Source organism: Aquarana catesbeiana, linkage group LG07 (genome assembly GCF_042186555.1).
Source record: "Aquarana catesbeiana isolate 2022-GZ linkage group LG07, ASM4218655v1, whole genome shotgun sequence".
Lineage (NCBI taxonomy): Eukaryota > Metazoa > Chordata > Amphibia > Anura > Ranidae > Aquarana > Aquarana catesbeiana.
Genome location: NC_133330.1, coordinates 234,928,200 through 234,945,223, shown reverse-complemented (window position 1 = coordinate 234,945,223; position 17,024 = coordinate 234,928,200). Strand labels below are relative to the sequence as shown.

Sequence of the window (17,024 nt, the reverse complement as noted above, 5' to 3'; positions counted from 1 at the left end):
CACGCTACCAGAAAAAGGATTTTATACGTTTTATATAGACACGTCGTCATATTTTTTTCCATAGTCCGTAAACTCCTTCAGTAAACATGTAGACTGTAAAAATATGGCAATATGATGGCCATGTGACAAATCGCACAAAGCATAACTGCACTTTCAGTAGACAATATACAGTTGTATTTTGTGTGATTTGTCAGTGGTCATAATTGGTGTTTTCTGGGCTAGATCTTTTCATACTATTTGCAGCCTATTCTTGCTGTCTGCTTATGACCTGTTTTAATGGCTGCTGCTTATGTTCCTTCTTCCTTTTATTTTTTATTTTTATTTTTTTAACTTAAGTCATACAAAGTTTGATTTATGTCACCGACTTGAAATGTATTTATTCCTAAGAACTTAAAACAAAAGGTACTTATTCAGAAAACTGAGAAGCATAGGATTGAAAAAGTTCAAAAGGAATCATCCAAAAACAATGATTATGTAATGGATGAAATGCACATCACATCCAGAGAAACTAAGAAGTAATACAAAAAGAAGGTCTTCCTGTTTTGTAACATTCAGAATTACAAAAGAAACCATAATTAACGGATGTGCCATGGATTACAAGAACTGCTATTTTTTTTATATACAATGTCTTGAAAAGTATTTTTACCCCTTGAAGTTTTCCACGTTTTTGTCATGTTACAATCAAAAAACATAGATGTATTTTATTGGAATTTTATGTGATCGACCAACACAAAGTGGTACATAATTGTGCTGTGAAAGGAAAATGATTAATGGTTTTCACGTTTTTTTTTACAAATATCTGAAAAGTGTGGCATGCATTTGTATTCAGCCGCCTGTGCTCTGATACCCCTACCTAAAATCTAGTGGAACCAATTGCCTTCAGAAATCAATTAGTAAATGGAGTCCACCTGTGTGTAATTTAACCACTTAAGAACCATGGCTATTTCTGACATTTGTTGTTTACAAGTTAAAATCAGTATTTTTTGCTAGAAAATTACTTAGAACCCCCAAACATATATATATATATAAATTTTTTTTTTGAGTAGATACCCTAGAGAATAAAATGGAGATCGTTGCAATATTTTGTCACACCGTATTTGCGCAGTGGTCTTACAAACGCAATTTTTGGGGAAAAAATTTGAATTAAAAAATAAGAAAACAGTAAAGTTAGCCCCAATTTTTTTTTTTTTATAATGTGAAAGATTGTTACGCTGAGTAAATTGATATGGAGCATGTCATGCTTTAAAATTGCGCACGCTCGTTTAATGACAACTAACTACGGTACTTTAAAATCTCCATAGGCAACACTTTAAACATTTTTTACAGGTTACCTGTTCAGAGTTAGAGGCGGTCTAGTACTAAAATTATTGCTCTCGCTCTAACGATTGTGGCGATGCCTCACATGTGTGGTTTGAACACTGTTTACATACGTGTGCGTGACTTGCGTATGCTGCTGCGCATGAGCTCAGAGGGGTAGGGCGCTTAAAAAAAAAAAAAAAAAAAAAAATCTTATTAATTTTACTTTTTATTTTTTATTTTTACACTGTCCCTTTTGAAAGAAATAGAAATAAAAAATTTGGATCACTTTTATGCCTTTTTACAAGGAATGTAAACATCCCTTGTAATAGAAATAAGCATGGCAGGTCCTCTTTATTGCGAGATCCGGGGTCAAAAATACCTTAGATCTCACATTTACACTTAAAAGCAAAAATAAAAAAATTTAAATAATAAACATTTTTTACTTTTTCTAATAAAAAAAAAAAAAAATTGCCCTTTTAACCACTTCTGGACCGCCTGCTTTCATTATACGGTGGTACTTTGAAGTGGAATATAGTTATGGCAGCAGCTAGCTGCCATAACCCTGGTATCCACTTCTTCAGCGGGCGGTCCGCTTTCAGATAAAAGTGGTCTGTGCGGTGGATTCACCGCAAGTTGACTTTCATCGGTGGCAGGAGAGGGGCCCCTCCTTCTGTCGCTCTCCAGTGCCCTCCGCTACTTACCGGAGCCGCCGGCAGCGGCGATCGCGTCCTCTTCCGTGTTAGGTATGGAGCTGAGTGAGGGGAAGATGGCCCCTGCTCAGCTCCATACAATTGCGGGGCAGGAGCAACGTCAAAATTTCACTTCCGCCCATAGCTCCTAAAGCTTTATTTTTTTAATTAGAATTTAGTGTAAATATGAGATCTGAGGTCTTTTTGACCCCAGATCTCATATTTAAGAGGTCCTGTTATGCTTTTTTTTTTTTCTATTACAAGGATTTTTACATTCCTTGTAATAGGAATAAAAGTGACACGTATTTTTTTTTTAACAGAACAGTGTAAAGATAAAAAATAAAAAGTTAAAAGTGAAAATGAGAGGTATCACCGTGATCATTGGAGCGAGAGCAATAATTCTAGCCCTATACCTTCTCTAACTCAAAACATGCAACCTGTAGAATTTTTTAAACGTCGCATATGGAGATTTTTAAGGATAAAAGTTTGTCGCCATTCCACGAGTGGGCGCAGTTTTGAAGCGTGACATGTTGGGTATCAATTTACTCGGCATAACATCATCTTTCACAATATAACAAAGCAAAGTCAACTGCCAAATGAAATGCTAACAGACAGAGAAATGTTTAGATCTTGCCATTTTGAGCTTTATAAATTTACTATATTTGCTCACTTGTAAGGGCAATACTACACTCCTTACTATGTAACTAACTTTATAGGCCCATACTCCTTTTTCATGTTGGCTCTTTATGTAGTTTATTTAAAGTAATTGTTAAAAAAAACAAAACAAACATGTCATATCTCATCTGTGCAGTGATTTTGGCCCCGATCCTCCTCTTTTGGTGTGCCCCCCACAGTGCTCCTGGCCCCTCCTCTTCTCGAGTGCCCCCGTGGAGAGCCGCTTTCCCTGGGGGCACGCATGCAGGTGCGCTTCCGAGTCCTGCTGCTGCATCCATTGACACAGACAGCAGGACTTGACACCCCCCCCGCCCCCGCCTCCCGTGTCACTGGATTTGATTGACCGCAGTGGGAGACAATGGCTCCTGCTGCTATCAGTCTATCCAATGATGACATTGACATCACAGCTGGAGCTGCTGTGCTTGTTACCATCACTGGAACAATCGGGTTCAGGTAAGTAAGAGGGGGCCTTTGAGGGGGTGCCGCAGCACAAGGTTTTTCACTATAATGCATAGAATAGAAAACCGTGAGGTTTTCCCTTTTAACATGTTGCAAATAGAAACCCAGGGCACTCTTAATTGGCCTAATAAAAGCAAGTAATGCAACTTGAGCATTGCATGCAAACGTCCTGAGATTATGGTGCCCTGTTGCTACATTATCATGATCACTCACTACATGAGTCCTTCTCTATTTCTAAATGGAACAGAAATGATTCTTTGTGCATGGGCTTCCTTTGTTTATGGAGGGGAAAAATATAGTGGAAAATAAAAACATAGGTAAAAGTGCCTTGGAATGTGCAGGTAAAATAATGATGAAAACCTCTAATAAATGAAACTGATAAAATTGTACTTAATAAAGTGGCTTATTTTAAAGTGTATTACTAGGTAAAACTCCCTCCAATGTAACACCAGGACTCAATAAAAATACTGAGAACACTCTTATAAGGTCGTCTGCACTGGTTCTGCCTCATTCTAAGTCATGCCTTGCTTTAGTCCTTCCACCCTGGGCAGTTCATTTGTGTGCCTTTTTTTTTTTTTAACTGTAGATTTTTATTTCATCCTTTAGCAGAGCAAAGGTAACATTTCAGTTTATCATATCACAGCAATATCAAAAGGGTCCTCAATGAGCAAACAAATTTAGAGCAGGAATCCATAATGGGCCCTTTACACAGTCGGTAAATAAAGCATGCAATTTCTTTTTCTAGTACCCAACACTCTGGTAAAGGTACATGGGCCTCAAAACATGTCACGAGGGAAGTGAAGATACAGGCTCTGCTACTCTTCTGCCACACATTTTTGGGACATGCTTGTACTTTTCCACTCCAAGTAGTAAATACTTCAGAGGTTTTCAACCCTAGCTATATCTCTCTTGTTGCCGGCTAGGTATTCAGTCCTGGTGTTCAATTGGAGGGAGCTTTACCTGGTGATATGCTTTAAACAAGTCACTTTATTATAGATGCAATTTTTTTAATCATTTTCATATATTAGAAGTTTTAAGTTTTAATCAGCACAATCCAGTGCTCTCTACAGAGGTTTCTAACATTTTGACTATATGAAGTTCAGCAGATCCATGGCCAACCTAACCACTTGGCTCATTATCTGTAGCTTTTGAAAGTAGGTGTGAACTTCTTGTTTCCATCTAGTGGTGAAATGCCATATTGATTGTAAACTCAGCATTGCCTAAACATAACTTTTTAAAGTGAGCTTCAGTTGCCATACCATTTCAGATATGTTGATGTGCTTCACAATCATCCATTTTCCCAAAGCGTCTTTCAGGACAGCACCTGACAGATCGTGTCTCCACCCACTGGACCATAGGGAACACCTCCTTCCTCCAGATATTTAAAGGGAGGCAACTCCCTACCACACATCAGTTTTTGTGCTTCCCCTGGCCCGGAGGGAATATCTTTGGTAGGGGAGCCATGATCTCTTAGGGCGGTCCTGAGACAGTGGTTTCCTCACTTTTTCCTCCTTATTTTTAAGACCCCAGCCCTCCCGCCTTACCAGGGTCTCCTACAGTGGTAAGGATGGGGCTCCTCTTTTCCTCCTAGGTGCTCGGGGAGAGCTGTGTGATCTGGTGACCCTGCTCCAGGCTTCCAGGAGCGGCGGCTGCATGTGCACCGCCACCATTTGCACCGCCGCCATTTTTGCAGAGGCTGAGTAGAGTCTCGGTCGCGCCTGAAGTGACACTCCTATGAGCGGGTCACTGGGTCGGCGCCCAGCGTCATTTCCGGTGGCAGGGTGCAGGGGGAGGAGGCAGGGCAGGAGCTGGCGCCTATTTCCGCTTCCGTTCTGGTGCAGCGGCACTATGGGAGTCTGGAAGCCCCGTGTGAAGCCACAAGTGGAACGCTGCACACACGATATGGAGGACATGGTGTCTGCAGCGGTGGGGACAGGCACGGCTCAGGTAGGGGGCAGTTAACTAAGTCTGCCCGTTTCCTTTCCTGGGGTTTCCGGTCTTCTATTTTCTTTCCCCCTGGTGGTGGGGGCCCATCTGGGCACTGGAGGCTGTGTTTCTTCCCCTCTTAGTGCACCTTATGTGGTAGTCCACAGGCAGAGGCTGGGGCTCACCAAGGATCCCCTGTGTTTTTTTTTTTTTTTCTCTTTTTGTATTTTCTCTCGGGCCAAAACCTCTGACCCGGGAAAAAAGAAATGCCCCTCATGCAAGGCCAAGATGGGAGAAAAATTGAAAAAAAGCCCTATGCAGTACTTTAAAGAAAAATGTAGTAAGTGGATTGCGCTAACTTCTAAAAATGTATTATCACTCCTAAAAAATAAACAAAATGTACCAGTGCAAAATAAGAGTATTCTTAATAAAGTTCTGTTCTGTACCCACTATTGTGTATCCAAATTTTCATACAACACATCATAATCCTTATGCAAACATTACCACTGATGAAAAATACCTTACGGTACTGCCAGCAGCTATTAAAGTGCAAGTGCAAAAAAGTAATGAAAAAATGAAATACGTGCCAATGTTACTCTCTGACCATTAAATCTCAAATGTCAACATATAAGTGTACAACACAGTGCAATAAATATCCTCAACATATATGTGTACACCACAGTACACTGAATATCCTCAGTGAGTTATCACGTCTGTGCAATAGTGATGTTCCTTCTCAATATAAAGTGCTTCTACTTCCACCGCTTAACGTGACTTCACCACCACCTAGTGCAATGGCCACTCACCAGATATATTTAGAATATGCGCCTTTGGTTCATTTATTTAGGATAACCACTCCGTTTATGATGGATCCAGTAGCAGCCTTTCCAAGCAGTATACTAGTGCCTCTTGCTCTGTTTTAGTTCTTATAAAAACATATGGATAACCATCATAGTGTAGTATGTAACTCTCACTTTATTAAAAAGTTAAAAAATATAGTTGAACTCACATGTTATAGTGCCACTAAGCCGGCACCAAGCTAATCCAGCCGTGTGTGTGGAGGGCGGAGTCTCAGTTTGTCTCCCCCTCTATTGCTGTGTCTCCTCACGGTGGCGTGCATTCCAAGCCTCACTTTCGTTAGACCGGAAGTAACGAGAAAATCTCCCAGCAGCCTCTACGCGTTTCGCAATATCGTTTGCGTCATCAGGAGGCAGTACTTGTATTACTACTTTAGTAAAAGAGGAATCTGCTTCCGTGTGTTATGACTTGGTTGCCTCTGTAAAGAAGGAATGCCATGATTCAACTATTCCGTGACTCATTGGTTAATCCGGCTGCGAGTCAGCCCTCCATATCAGAGTCCTCCCAGGGTTCACTTTTTTTTCCCGGTGGTAGAAACTCTGTCTGAGGGTCCGTCTTCCAGGGAAAAACAATCCCCTGCACCTTCCAATGATAGTTCGGAAGAGGAGGAGGTTGAAGGGGCAGAAGTGGTCCCCTCCAAGTTTAAGCTATCCCTGGTGGAAATTTATGGTCTCCTTAGAGCCATACATGTTACACTTGGCCTAAGCGAAGAGAACAAGGAACTTGCACTACATGACCGTATGTACGCAGGTCTAAGTGAGCCTAAGGGGCGAACATTTCCGGTGCACTCTGTCATCTCGGATTCCATAAAGAAGGAATGGCAAGACCCGGAGAAAAAAACTTTTTTCTAGAGAGCCCACAAGAGGAACAAGGTCCCTCAGCTCGACGCTGCCTTCTCCCAGGTCTCTAGCTCCACTGACCTAGCCTTTGAAGAGAAGACATGGGGAGCCTAAGGGGTCCGATGGACAAGCAAATGGATCTTTTGCTCAAGAGATCTTGGCAATCGATCATGAACAATTTAAAGCCAGCCATGGCTACATTTGTCGCAAGCAACCTGGAATATTGGGTTAACCAGCTAAAAGCTCACGTGTTAGAAGATTCACCCAAACAGGAAATTTTGGATTATTTTACTACCTTGTCCTCCACAGTAGCCTATATGGCGGATGCTTCAGCTGAAGCAATTAGAATGTTGGCTAGATCAGCAGCCCTAACAAATTCGGGAAGAATAGCATTGTGGCTGAAGACTTGGCCAGGCGATGTGGTGTCAAGGAGTAAGCTCTGTGGGATTCCCTTTTCGGGTGACCTTCTCATTGGTCTTGATGTAGATGCAATCCTGAACAGGACAGCCGATGGGAAGAAATTCTTCCTGGTAAAGAAGAAGTAACAGCCCCCGAAGCGCCTTTTTCAACCTCAAAGAGCTCAGGAGCAGGACAAGTCCCAGGGGAGGCGGAAAAATTGGTCCACGCAAAAAGCTAAAGGCAAGGGTGGAATTCTTTTCCATCCTCTTGCGCAAACCGAAAAATCCCAATGACTCGACCCTGCGGGTGGGCGAAAGGCTGCAAAGTTTCCTTCTGCAGTAGTCAGGCATAACGTCAAATCAGTTCATCCTGACCACTCTTTCTCAAGGCTACGCAGTAGAGTTTACGGAATCTCCCCCAAGAAGATTTCTTGTGACAAATGCCCTAAAGGATCCAGTGAAAGCCCTGGCCATGAAGTCCTTAATAAAGGAGCTGATGCAGCAGGGTTCAGTGGTCCAAGTGCTACCAGGAGAGCGGCAACAGGGATTTTATTCTCACATTTTCTTGGTAAAAAAAAACCAACAGGAAAATTCCGATTGATCCTCAACCTAAAACCTCTGAACAAATCCCGTTAAGTACAGAAGGTTCAAGATGGACTCTATTTTTTTAAATCAGAAATCTACTGACTCCAGAATGTTACATGGTGTCAGTAGACCTAAAGGATACATATTTACATGTCCCAATTTCACCCCAGTCCCAGAGGTATCTCAGGTCGGCAGTAGATATGGGAAGCATGATTCACCATCTCTAAAGTTCAGGGCCTTTACCATTCAGTCTGTCATCCGCACCACAGGTTTTCACCAAAGTGATTTTGGAAGCACTAGCTACGCTTCAACTTCAGGGAATCGCAGTAATTCCTTACCTGGATGATCTTCTATTCTTTGCTTCCTCAGGGGAGAGGTTACAGCAAGACTAAAGCCTCGTACACACAATCAGATTGTTGGCCAACAAAGTGTCAGACTTTTGTTCGAAGGGTGTGTGCCAGGAACTTGTCTTGCATCCAAACGGTACACAATTGTCGGGCAACAAACACGAACGTAGTGACGTAATACAAGGAAATTTAGCTCTTGAGTGCCACCCTTTGGGCACCTTCTGCTAATGTCGTGTTTGGTGAGCATTGATTCCGAGCATGCGTGTTTGTACTTTCAACTTTCACTTTAGGAAAATCTGACAATGTTGTCCGCCGAAAATTTCCTAACCTACCATCCAACATTTGTTGGCGGAAAGTTGGACGAGAATTGTTTGATGGAGTGTACTAATGGTCGGATTTTAGGCCAACAGTCTGTCATCACACAATTCCCTGCCGAAAATGTGATTGTGTGTACGAGGCTTTAGTCAAAGCACGCAACCATCTGGAGTCTCTGGGTTGGATTCTGAACCTCCAGAAGTCCTCCCTAGACCCGTCCCAGGAGGTTTGGTTTCTGGGCTATCAAATTAATTCGATAGAACAGAAATTTTTTCTCCCACAAAAGGACTAGGTTCAGTGCACGGCTGCTATGCTGCAGACCAACCAACCGATAACAATAAGGCAAATAATGTCAGCATTAGGGGTCCTGACCTCAACAAGGCCGGCTATTCAGTGGACAAGACTACGCTTCAGGACTCTACAAGCCTTTCTCCTAAGGTCATGGGATCACAGCTTAAGGTCCCTGGAAACGAAGGTGAAGATTCCAGCCAAGGTGAAAAGGTCACTATAATGGTGGAGGAATCAGGAGATCCTATCAAGGGGCCTGGCTTGGGGCTTCCCAGTCGAAAGAAGACTAACAGCGGACGCCAGCTCTTGGCGATGGGGGGGCCCACCTAGAGGAAAACTTCACCCAGGGAAGTTGGTCCAAGAAGGAAGCGATCAGGTCCTCAAATTTGAGTTGAAGGTGATCGCTTTATCTCTAGTAATATTCACACAAGTTCTCCAGTATCACCATGTGCAGGTGTTGACAGACAATGCCACGGCCGTGGCTTGTCTAAACAGATGGGGGCACAAGGAGTAGGTCCTTTAGAAGCACTGGCAACAGAGATTCTTATATGGGCAGAGAAACATTTACTATCTTTGTCGGCAATCCACCTAAAGGGGGACTCTGAACAGAGTGGCGGACTTCCTAAGTAGGTACCCCATTCAGGAGGCAGAGTGAGCTCTGAATCCAGAGGTCTTCGCAATGATTTCCAGGATGTGGGGACAGCCAGAGGTGGATCTGTTTGCTTCGAAGGAAAATACACAGGTGCCTCGTTACTTTTCTCTGAACTATCTCGATGGGTCACTAGGGACAGATGCCCTGGCCCATCCATGGAGATTTCACCTTTGCTGCGCTTTCCCCCCATTCCAGCTAATGCCACTGGTATTAAAGAAGATCCAACGGGAAGGAGTACCAGTCATTCTAATTACTCCATTTTTGGCCAAAAAGGGCCTGGTTCTCGACCGTTCTGGGGATGGCGACCAAACCTTATTGGCATCTACCTCTCAGGCAAGATTTACTAATCCAAGGTCCAGTAAATCACCCAGAAGTGACCAGGCTGTTGCTTTCAGCATGGTGTTTTGAAGAGCAGCTCCTAAAGGAGTGAGCGGTTCTCAGATAGTCTGGTTGCAACATTGCATACTAATGTCTGGAAGGTCTACAACTCGTGGTGCAATTCATCTACCCAGGACCCAAGGAGCCTTGCTTCCATCTTGGAGTTTTTACAGGATGGGGCAGATAGGGGACTAGCAGTCAGTACCTTGAAGGTACAGGTTGCTGCACTAGCAGTTTTTTTTTCTTTTTTAGAAATCTGTGGCCTCTGAACCGCTGGTAGTCAGATTTTTTTAAAGCCCTTGCAAGATCAGGGCCAGCGCCAGTTAAGGGTTTCCCAAAATGGTACCTGTCAGTAGTCATGAAATCCCTAGCAAAAACTTCAGCACACAGGATCAGTGAGCTACACGCGCTGTCAATTAGGGAACCTCATCTCTGTGTTTCCGGATAGTTATCCTTTGAAAAGACCCAAAATTCTTACCTAAGGTAGCCTCAATGCATAATCGTTCACAGGACATTGTGCTCCCAACATTCTGTGCTAACCCATCAGGAGAGAAGGAGACTTTTTTCATATGTTGGACGTCAAAAGGATTTCGTTATGTTACCTAAAAATAACAAAGGACTTTAGACGTACAGATTTGTTATTTGTCCTTTAGTCTGACAGCCTTTCCTGTTGCCTGAAAAAAAAGGATCATTAGCCAGCTGGCTGAAATTATCCATCCTGGAGGCATACTCACATGCAGGTTTGTCTCCGCCAGCTGGAATTCATGCACACTCAACCAGAGCGCTTGCGGCCACTTGGGCAGAAAGCTGGTAACACCCCTGAACAAATTTGCAAGGCGGCAACGTGATCAAGTTTTCGCACCTTTGTGGGACATTACAGGCTGGACCTCACATCTGCCAGCAATCAGGCATTTGGCAGGAAGGTCCTGCAGGCTGTTGTCCCTCCCTAAGGGGGGGTAAGTCTGTTATCCTCTCAGGTGCTGTCCTGAAAGACGCTTTGGGAAAATTCAAGTTAGACTTACCGGTAACTTGTTTTCCATAAGTCCTTTCAGGACAGCAACGACCCACCCTATTAGTTTCTATGTACTATGCTGTGACTAACATGTGTTTGTGTTCCAGCCGGGGCCGGAGGTTGTCTTCTACAACTGATGTGTGGTAGGGTGTTGCCTCCCTTTAAAGATCTGGAGGAAGGAGGTGTTTCCTATGGTCCAGTGGGTGAAGTCACGATCTCTCAGGTGCCGTCCTGATAGTCTTATGGAAAACAAGTTACCGGTAAGTCTAACTTGAATTTTTTTTTTTCCATATTTTTCTGTATGTTTTTTTTTTTTATTAAATTTTAGAGATAAATATGTTCTATAACTAACATCTTTAAATTATGTATGTGTGTATAAGTATTTAGTTTTCTTTATTTCTATGTTGCAGCCATTTTTGGACATCGTCCTGTATATTTTCAAACTGACAAGTGCAATTGGAGCTCAGGTAATGTGACTCCGACAAGGACTACCACACTTATGTTGTTTCAAGTGCAATTACCATTTTAATGATGACACCATAATAACAGTTAGTGGTTCTGTGCTTCCACAGGGTCCAGCAAGCATGATGGCTTATCTGCTTGTCTCAGGACTTTTCCTTACACGCCTCAGGAGGCCGATTGGTAAAATGACTATTACCGAGCAGCGGTACGAAGGTGAATACAGATATGTCAACTCACGGCTCATTACCAACAGGTAATCCAGTCTGCTGTATGCTTCTTAGCAACGTTTTAACTAAGTATGTTTTATAGGCTAACAGTTTGCTCCTGCAGAAAGTCTGTAAGGTCAGGCGCATGGAGTATATGCAAACAATAGTTCAGGAAAACATACAGCAATAACTGCCGAGATAATCTACTCAGTAACTGATGCCAGGGCATGAAATGTTGAAGCACTTTCAGAGTTGAGCCAGCTCTGTAAATTAGACAAAACGAAGGAAAAAGGGGGGAAGCGCCACCTAAGTGCAGTGTCACAAGGAGATTTATTAGAAAAGCGGTTAAAAACATTTACAGGATATAAAACAAAACATGCTTATCGTGGGATGGCTGATCCGCCAGTGTCCTCAATCCTTCATGGTCCACCTCTTCCTCTCCTGGTGACGTCACGTCCGTCGAAGCGTTCCACGCTGGTTGGTGTGGACTTCCTGTGCATTGCAAAAACGTCCATTCCCCCTCCATCGTTTACCAGGGAACTGGAACCCGGCGGACCATTCAGGATTGAGGACACTGGCAGATCGGCCATCACACGATAAGCATGTTTTGTTTTATATCCTGTAAGTGTTTTTAACCACTTTTCTAATACATCTCCATGTGATCCTGCAATTAGGTGGTGACCCCCCCCCTTCCTTCTTTTTGCTGCCTGTGCAACATACTCTTTCTGCTTCATTGAACTTTCTTGCCCTTGAAGTGTCTTATAATGCTGGACACAGGAAAGGGGGATGAGGGGAAGTAAAAGTAAGGGAATTAAAGTTCTCCTACATTTACTTCCCCCTTTTAATTTTCAGCCGTCAATGGGCTTTGTGGTAAAAGTGATCGATCGGCTCTACAGTTGCCCGATCACTTTTATAGCTTGGAAGGGGCTGCGTCTGCCCTGCACCGGGGAGCCCAGGACCATTATAGACTGCTGAGCCAGCTGCTGACAGAGGACACAGGGAAACATCCATTCCTCCTTTTCTCTGTGACGAAAGAAGCTGAGAGCGACGAGAATTTCGGTTTCGGGCTCTTTGTTTACTGGCCAGTGAGGCAGCTGATGAAACAGATCTTGGTTTGATCAGCTGCTTTCGAGGGAAAAGGTGGGATGGGGATCAGATTTCTCCTTAACAAGTAGATGTCACTGCCTCAACTATACAAGGGATGTTGTTCATCACTTGTGATGGCAATAAAGTTATTTTAAAAAAGTAAAGAAAAAGTGTAAAAAATTAAGTAAAATAAAAAATTAAACCTAAAGCTCCTCTGTCCCCCCCCGTGCTCATGTGCAAATACAAATGTGTACGTAGGTCTCGCATGCATATGTAAATGGTGACCATACCACACATGCTGTATTGCAATGACTCAGAGTGAGAGCAATGATTCTAGCAGCAGAGCTCACATTTAACTAGTAACCTGTAAGCTTTTAAAGCATTGGCTAATTTTAGGTACTGTAGTTTGTTGCCATTTCACGAGCATGTGAAATTTTAAATCCTGACATGTTTTGGTATCTTATTTGCTTGACGCAACATCACCTTTTACATTTTTTCTATCAAAAATTTTATTGATAAGAGCTCAAAGTTGAGACAGAAGGAAATCACGATATACACAAGCAAATGGCACATCTTGAGCAGTATATAACAAGGCGACAAAATGGAACAGTCTAGCTAACAACTGTATATTTAGGCTCACTTGCTGTCATCATTGAGGAATGGAGGAAAGCTAGAGGAGAGAGGAGGCCCCGGGAGGCACCTTTTACATTTTACCACAAAATGGGTATTTTGTGCAGTAAAATGCAATTAAGTGTGTTTTTTCCTGAAAGTTTGTGTCTGAAAAGTGCCGATACTGTGTGACATAAAATCGCCACTTTATTCCCCAGGGCCTGTTTTCAGAAAAAAAATGTTTGGGGTTCTAAGTAATTTTCTAGCAAAACAATGCTGTTTTTAAACATGTCTGTGAGAAGTGTCAAAATTCACCCAGATGGCAAGTGGTAATATTTGTTTTTACGCTCTGAAGATGCGTAATCAAGGCTCTTGCTTTTAAGTGGGCGGGTTCAGTTAATGTGGTATACACTGGGGTAGGATACCTTTTAAACAATGCAAGTATTAAAAGATGTAACTTTTAAATGTGCAGGTTAAAACAATATATTATAGCTTCCTATATAGTTAATGCTAGCGACATAAGGATTAAAATAGTTAAAGACTAACTCCAGTTTTATAAGAAAAAAAAATCGCAGATAAAAAAAAAATGGCATATACAATTGCAACACAAGCCATAGTGTAATTTAAAAAAATGATATTTCCTTTTCTATCTGCAGTGCTTTTACTGCTCTTTAAAACTCAATGCAATGTGAAAACCTGGAGGTGCTCTGTACACAGTTGGTGTACGGAACACCCCCAGAGATGTAATTTCCTGCTTGTTTGATTGGTCCACTGATTTTCCCAGAAGACTGCATTAAGATACAGTTGGATTTTAGACATCCTCTTCAACACAAATGTAAGTGTTGGGGAGATGCGCCTAAAAGGTTGATCACTTCTAGAGGAATGCAGACCCTGTCACTCTCCTCAGAGCCCTGCAAGTGCATCAATTGATCAAAAATGTCACTTCCATTCAGAATCAGTTCTGGACAAGACATGATCTAACAAAGAGCTATTTCTTCAGAGCAGAAACAGGTAGGACTCTGAAAGAAAGTTTGTTAAAATCCCTGCAATGTACAGTATATTGATCATCCAGAGGGGAATGTTTATTCTCACTAAAAGTGGAGTTACTCTTTAATGTTGAGAGAATGAAATTTTGCTTTAGACCCCTATACCAGTGTTAACCACTTACGGGCCGCCCGCTGCAGTTTTACGTCGGTACTTTGAAGAGGAGTATCGTTATTATGGCAGCAGCCACCTGCCATAACCCCTGTATCCTCTTCTTCATCGAGCGGCTCACTTTCAGATAAAAGTGGTCTCTGCAGTGGATTCGGAGCCGTCGGTAGTGGTGGAGGCTATCGGATTCTTCTGGCTTGGTATGGAGACGAGTGAGGGGAAGATGGCCCCCACCCATCTCCATATCATTGCAGGGCGGAAGCGACATCACTTCCGCCCATAGCTCTTAAAGGACCTTTTTTATTATTATTTATTTATATATATATTTTTTTATTTTTGCATCTTAGTGTAAATATGAGATCTGAGGCCTTTTTGACCCCAGATCTCATATTTAAGAGGTTATGTCATGATTTTTTTCTATTGTTTACATTCCTTATAATAGGAATAAAACTGACACATTTTTTTTTTAAGAGCAAGGTAAAAATAAAAGTTAACATAAATAAGAAAAAAAACATTTTATTTTTTTTTTAAACGCGCCCCGTCCCGCCGAGCTTGCGTGCAGAAGCGAACGCATACGTAAGTAGTGCCCGCATATGAAAACCACACATGTGAGGTATCGCCGCGATCGGTAGAGCGAGAGCAATAATTCTAGCCCTAGACCTCCTCTGTAACTCAAAACATGCAACCTGTAGAATAAACGTCGTCTATGGAGATTTTTAAGTGTAAAAGTTTGACGCCATTCCACGAGCAGGTGCAGCTTTGAAGCTTAATATGTTGGGTATCAATTTACTTGGCGTAACATTATCTTTCACAATATAAAAAAAAATTGGGCTAACTTTACTCTTGTCTTATTTTCTACTTAAAAAAAAAGTGTATTTTTTCCAAAAAAATGTGCGCTTGTAAGACCGCTACGCAAATACGGTGTGACAGAAAGTATTGCAACGACCGTCATTTTATTCTCTACGGTGTTAGAAACAAATATATATAATGTTTGGGGGTTCCAAGTAATTTTCTAGCAAAAAAAAATGTTTTTAACTTGTAAACAACAAATCTCAGAAAGAAGCTCTGTGCTTTAAGTGGTTAAAAACACTTATGGGGAGGAGCCCATGGTCCAGCAGCATCTGGTTGTTCATGAACAATAAGGGTATACTCACACTAGCAGTCTGAACCAATCCCAGGCACAGCTCATCCCCGCAGTTTGTTTGCGTAGTGTGAGTGCGCCAAACTGCACCTGGAACCACTTGCAACAGGAGGTCCCAAGTCCTTTTCACTTGTAATCTGGTATGGTATGCTGCAATGTGAAAACTGTAGTGAAATTGAGATCTATGGTCTGGTTAGCAGGGGAGTGTGCTCAGTAACACGTGTAAGTGTTCCCAAGAATACATCCTTACATACCCAGTGTGAGTGCAAACTAGCAGGGGGGGAATAGGTAGGGGGGGAGAATCAAACCTGAGCGCAGTTCAGCGACCTACATTTCCTTGTGGAATATTATGTTGGGGAAATATTCTTTGTTTAGGATCCTGTTGACAGCGCAGAACATTCTATTCTTTTATAGTGGTAAGACATTTCAAACGGCACACTTGGTTTAACTTAATAATTTCTGTGCTAAATTACAATTGGGCTTTAAGAGAATACACCAGCCGCCTGAAACTGTCTCTTGCACATTCACATCCTCTGGCTTTGTGACTGCAGGAGTGACAATGAGGTAATTGACTGCATAGACAATGGCTCCTGTGCTGTAAAAAGGCTATTCCTAGAGATGTTTAGTTAATTTGTATATATACTGTACATTTACTTTCTACTTTGTAGCAATGGTCATTGCCCAGTCATAGATGGCAATAATATACAATAAAAATGTGGACCCTTCTCTTGTAAGCAATTTTGTTAATTTCATTTTAGTGAAGAAATTGCCTTCTACAATGGAAACAAAAGGGAAAAATTGACCATTCACTCTGCTTTTAACAAACTGGTAAGAGACACTTTTAGATATGGCCTGAATGTAGTTTGTTTGTCAGAACTGGAGCAGTAGTCGATCATTTTAAATCTAATAGCAAACAATAATATCCTAGTTATGGCTCCGTTGGTATAAAACAATGATTGAGACACAATGGAACACTAGTGTACTAACATTTTTTTTTTTTTCATTGGCATTAAAGTGGATCTGAAATGCATTTCATCCGCCAGCCCCCATGCTGCCTTCTGTCAAAAAAAAAAAAAAATCCACCCAGTACTTACCTGCAACCAAATGCATTTACCTGCTAGGTCAACAGTCTAGTGATTAAACCCTATCTTTACCCTTATGCTTTAGCTAAGGAACTGGGAATCTGCAATACAATCAGTGCCTCTCTTTCATTTCCATTTTCATTCCCTTGTTTAGGGTAGGTCAGTTGTAACAGGGAATCACTGGTGTGTTAAGACAGATGGATAAAAACCTGGGTGATCAGTGATGGGTATCAGTCAACTATATTAGTAATCTTCCATGACAGCAGGGGGGGTGGGGACAAGCAGCCCATACAGCATCTGATCTGGCACATAAAATTATCTTTGTGTGACAGGCTAGAAGAAGTTGCCAATATAATCTTCCAGGTTAAAATATATGGAGCCGGAACACAACTGAAACACAAGAAATAGGAAAAATCTCATCTGACTAAATACTCAAGAGCTATACAAATCCATTTCAGCACATAGAAGTTTTATACATGCCCCCTAGCATGGGCACATGTAGACCCAATCTTTCCCTGGTTCCTTCCAGTGTATACAGCAGAATAGCTGAAACACTTGAATGTTGA

General features: G+C 42.0%; 1 protein-coding gene across 1 annotated transcript in view; it reads left to right on the top strand.

Moving 5' to 3' along the window:
• The window catches only part of ABCD3 (ATP binding cassette subfamily D member 3), a 120,662-nt gene that overhangs the window by 63,167 nt on the left and 40,471 nt on the right, over positions 1 to 17,024 (top strand). The window contains exons 8-10 of the mRNA XM_073593107.1: positions 11,131 to 11,187; positions 11,293 to 11,435; positions 16,135 to 16,204. Of these exons, the coding sequence (XP_073449208.1) occupies positions 11,131 to 11,187; positions 11,293 to 11,435; positions 16,135 to 16,204 (270 nt within the window). The remainder of the gene's footprint in view (positions 1 to 11,130; positions 11,188 to 11,292; positions 11,436 to 16,134; positions 16,205 to 17,024) is intronic.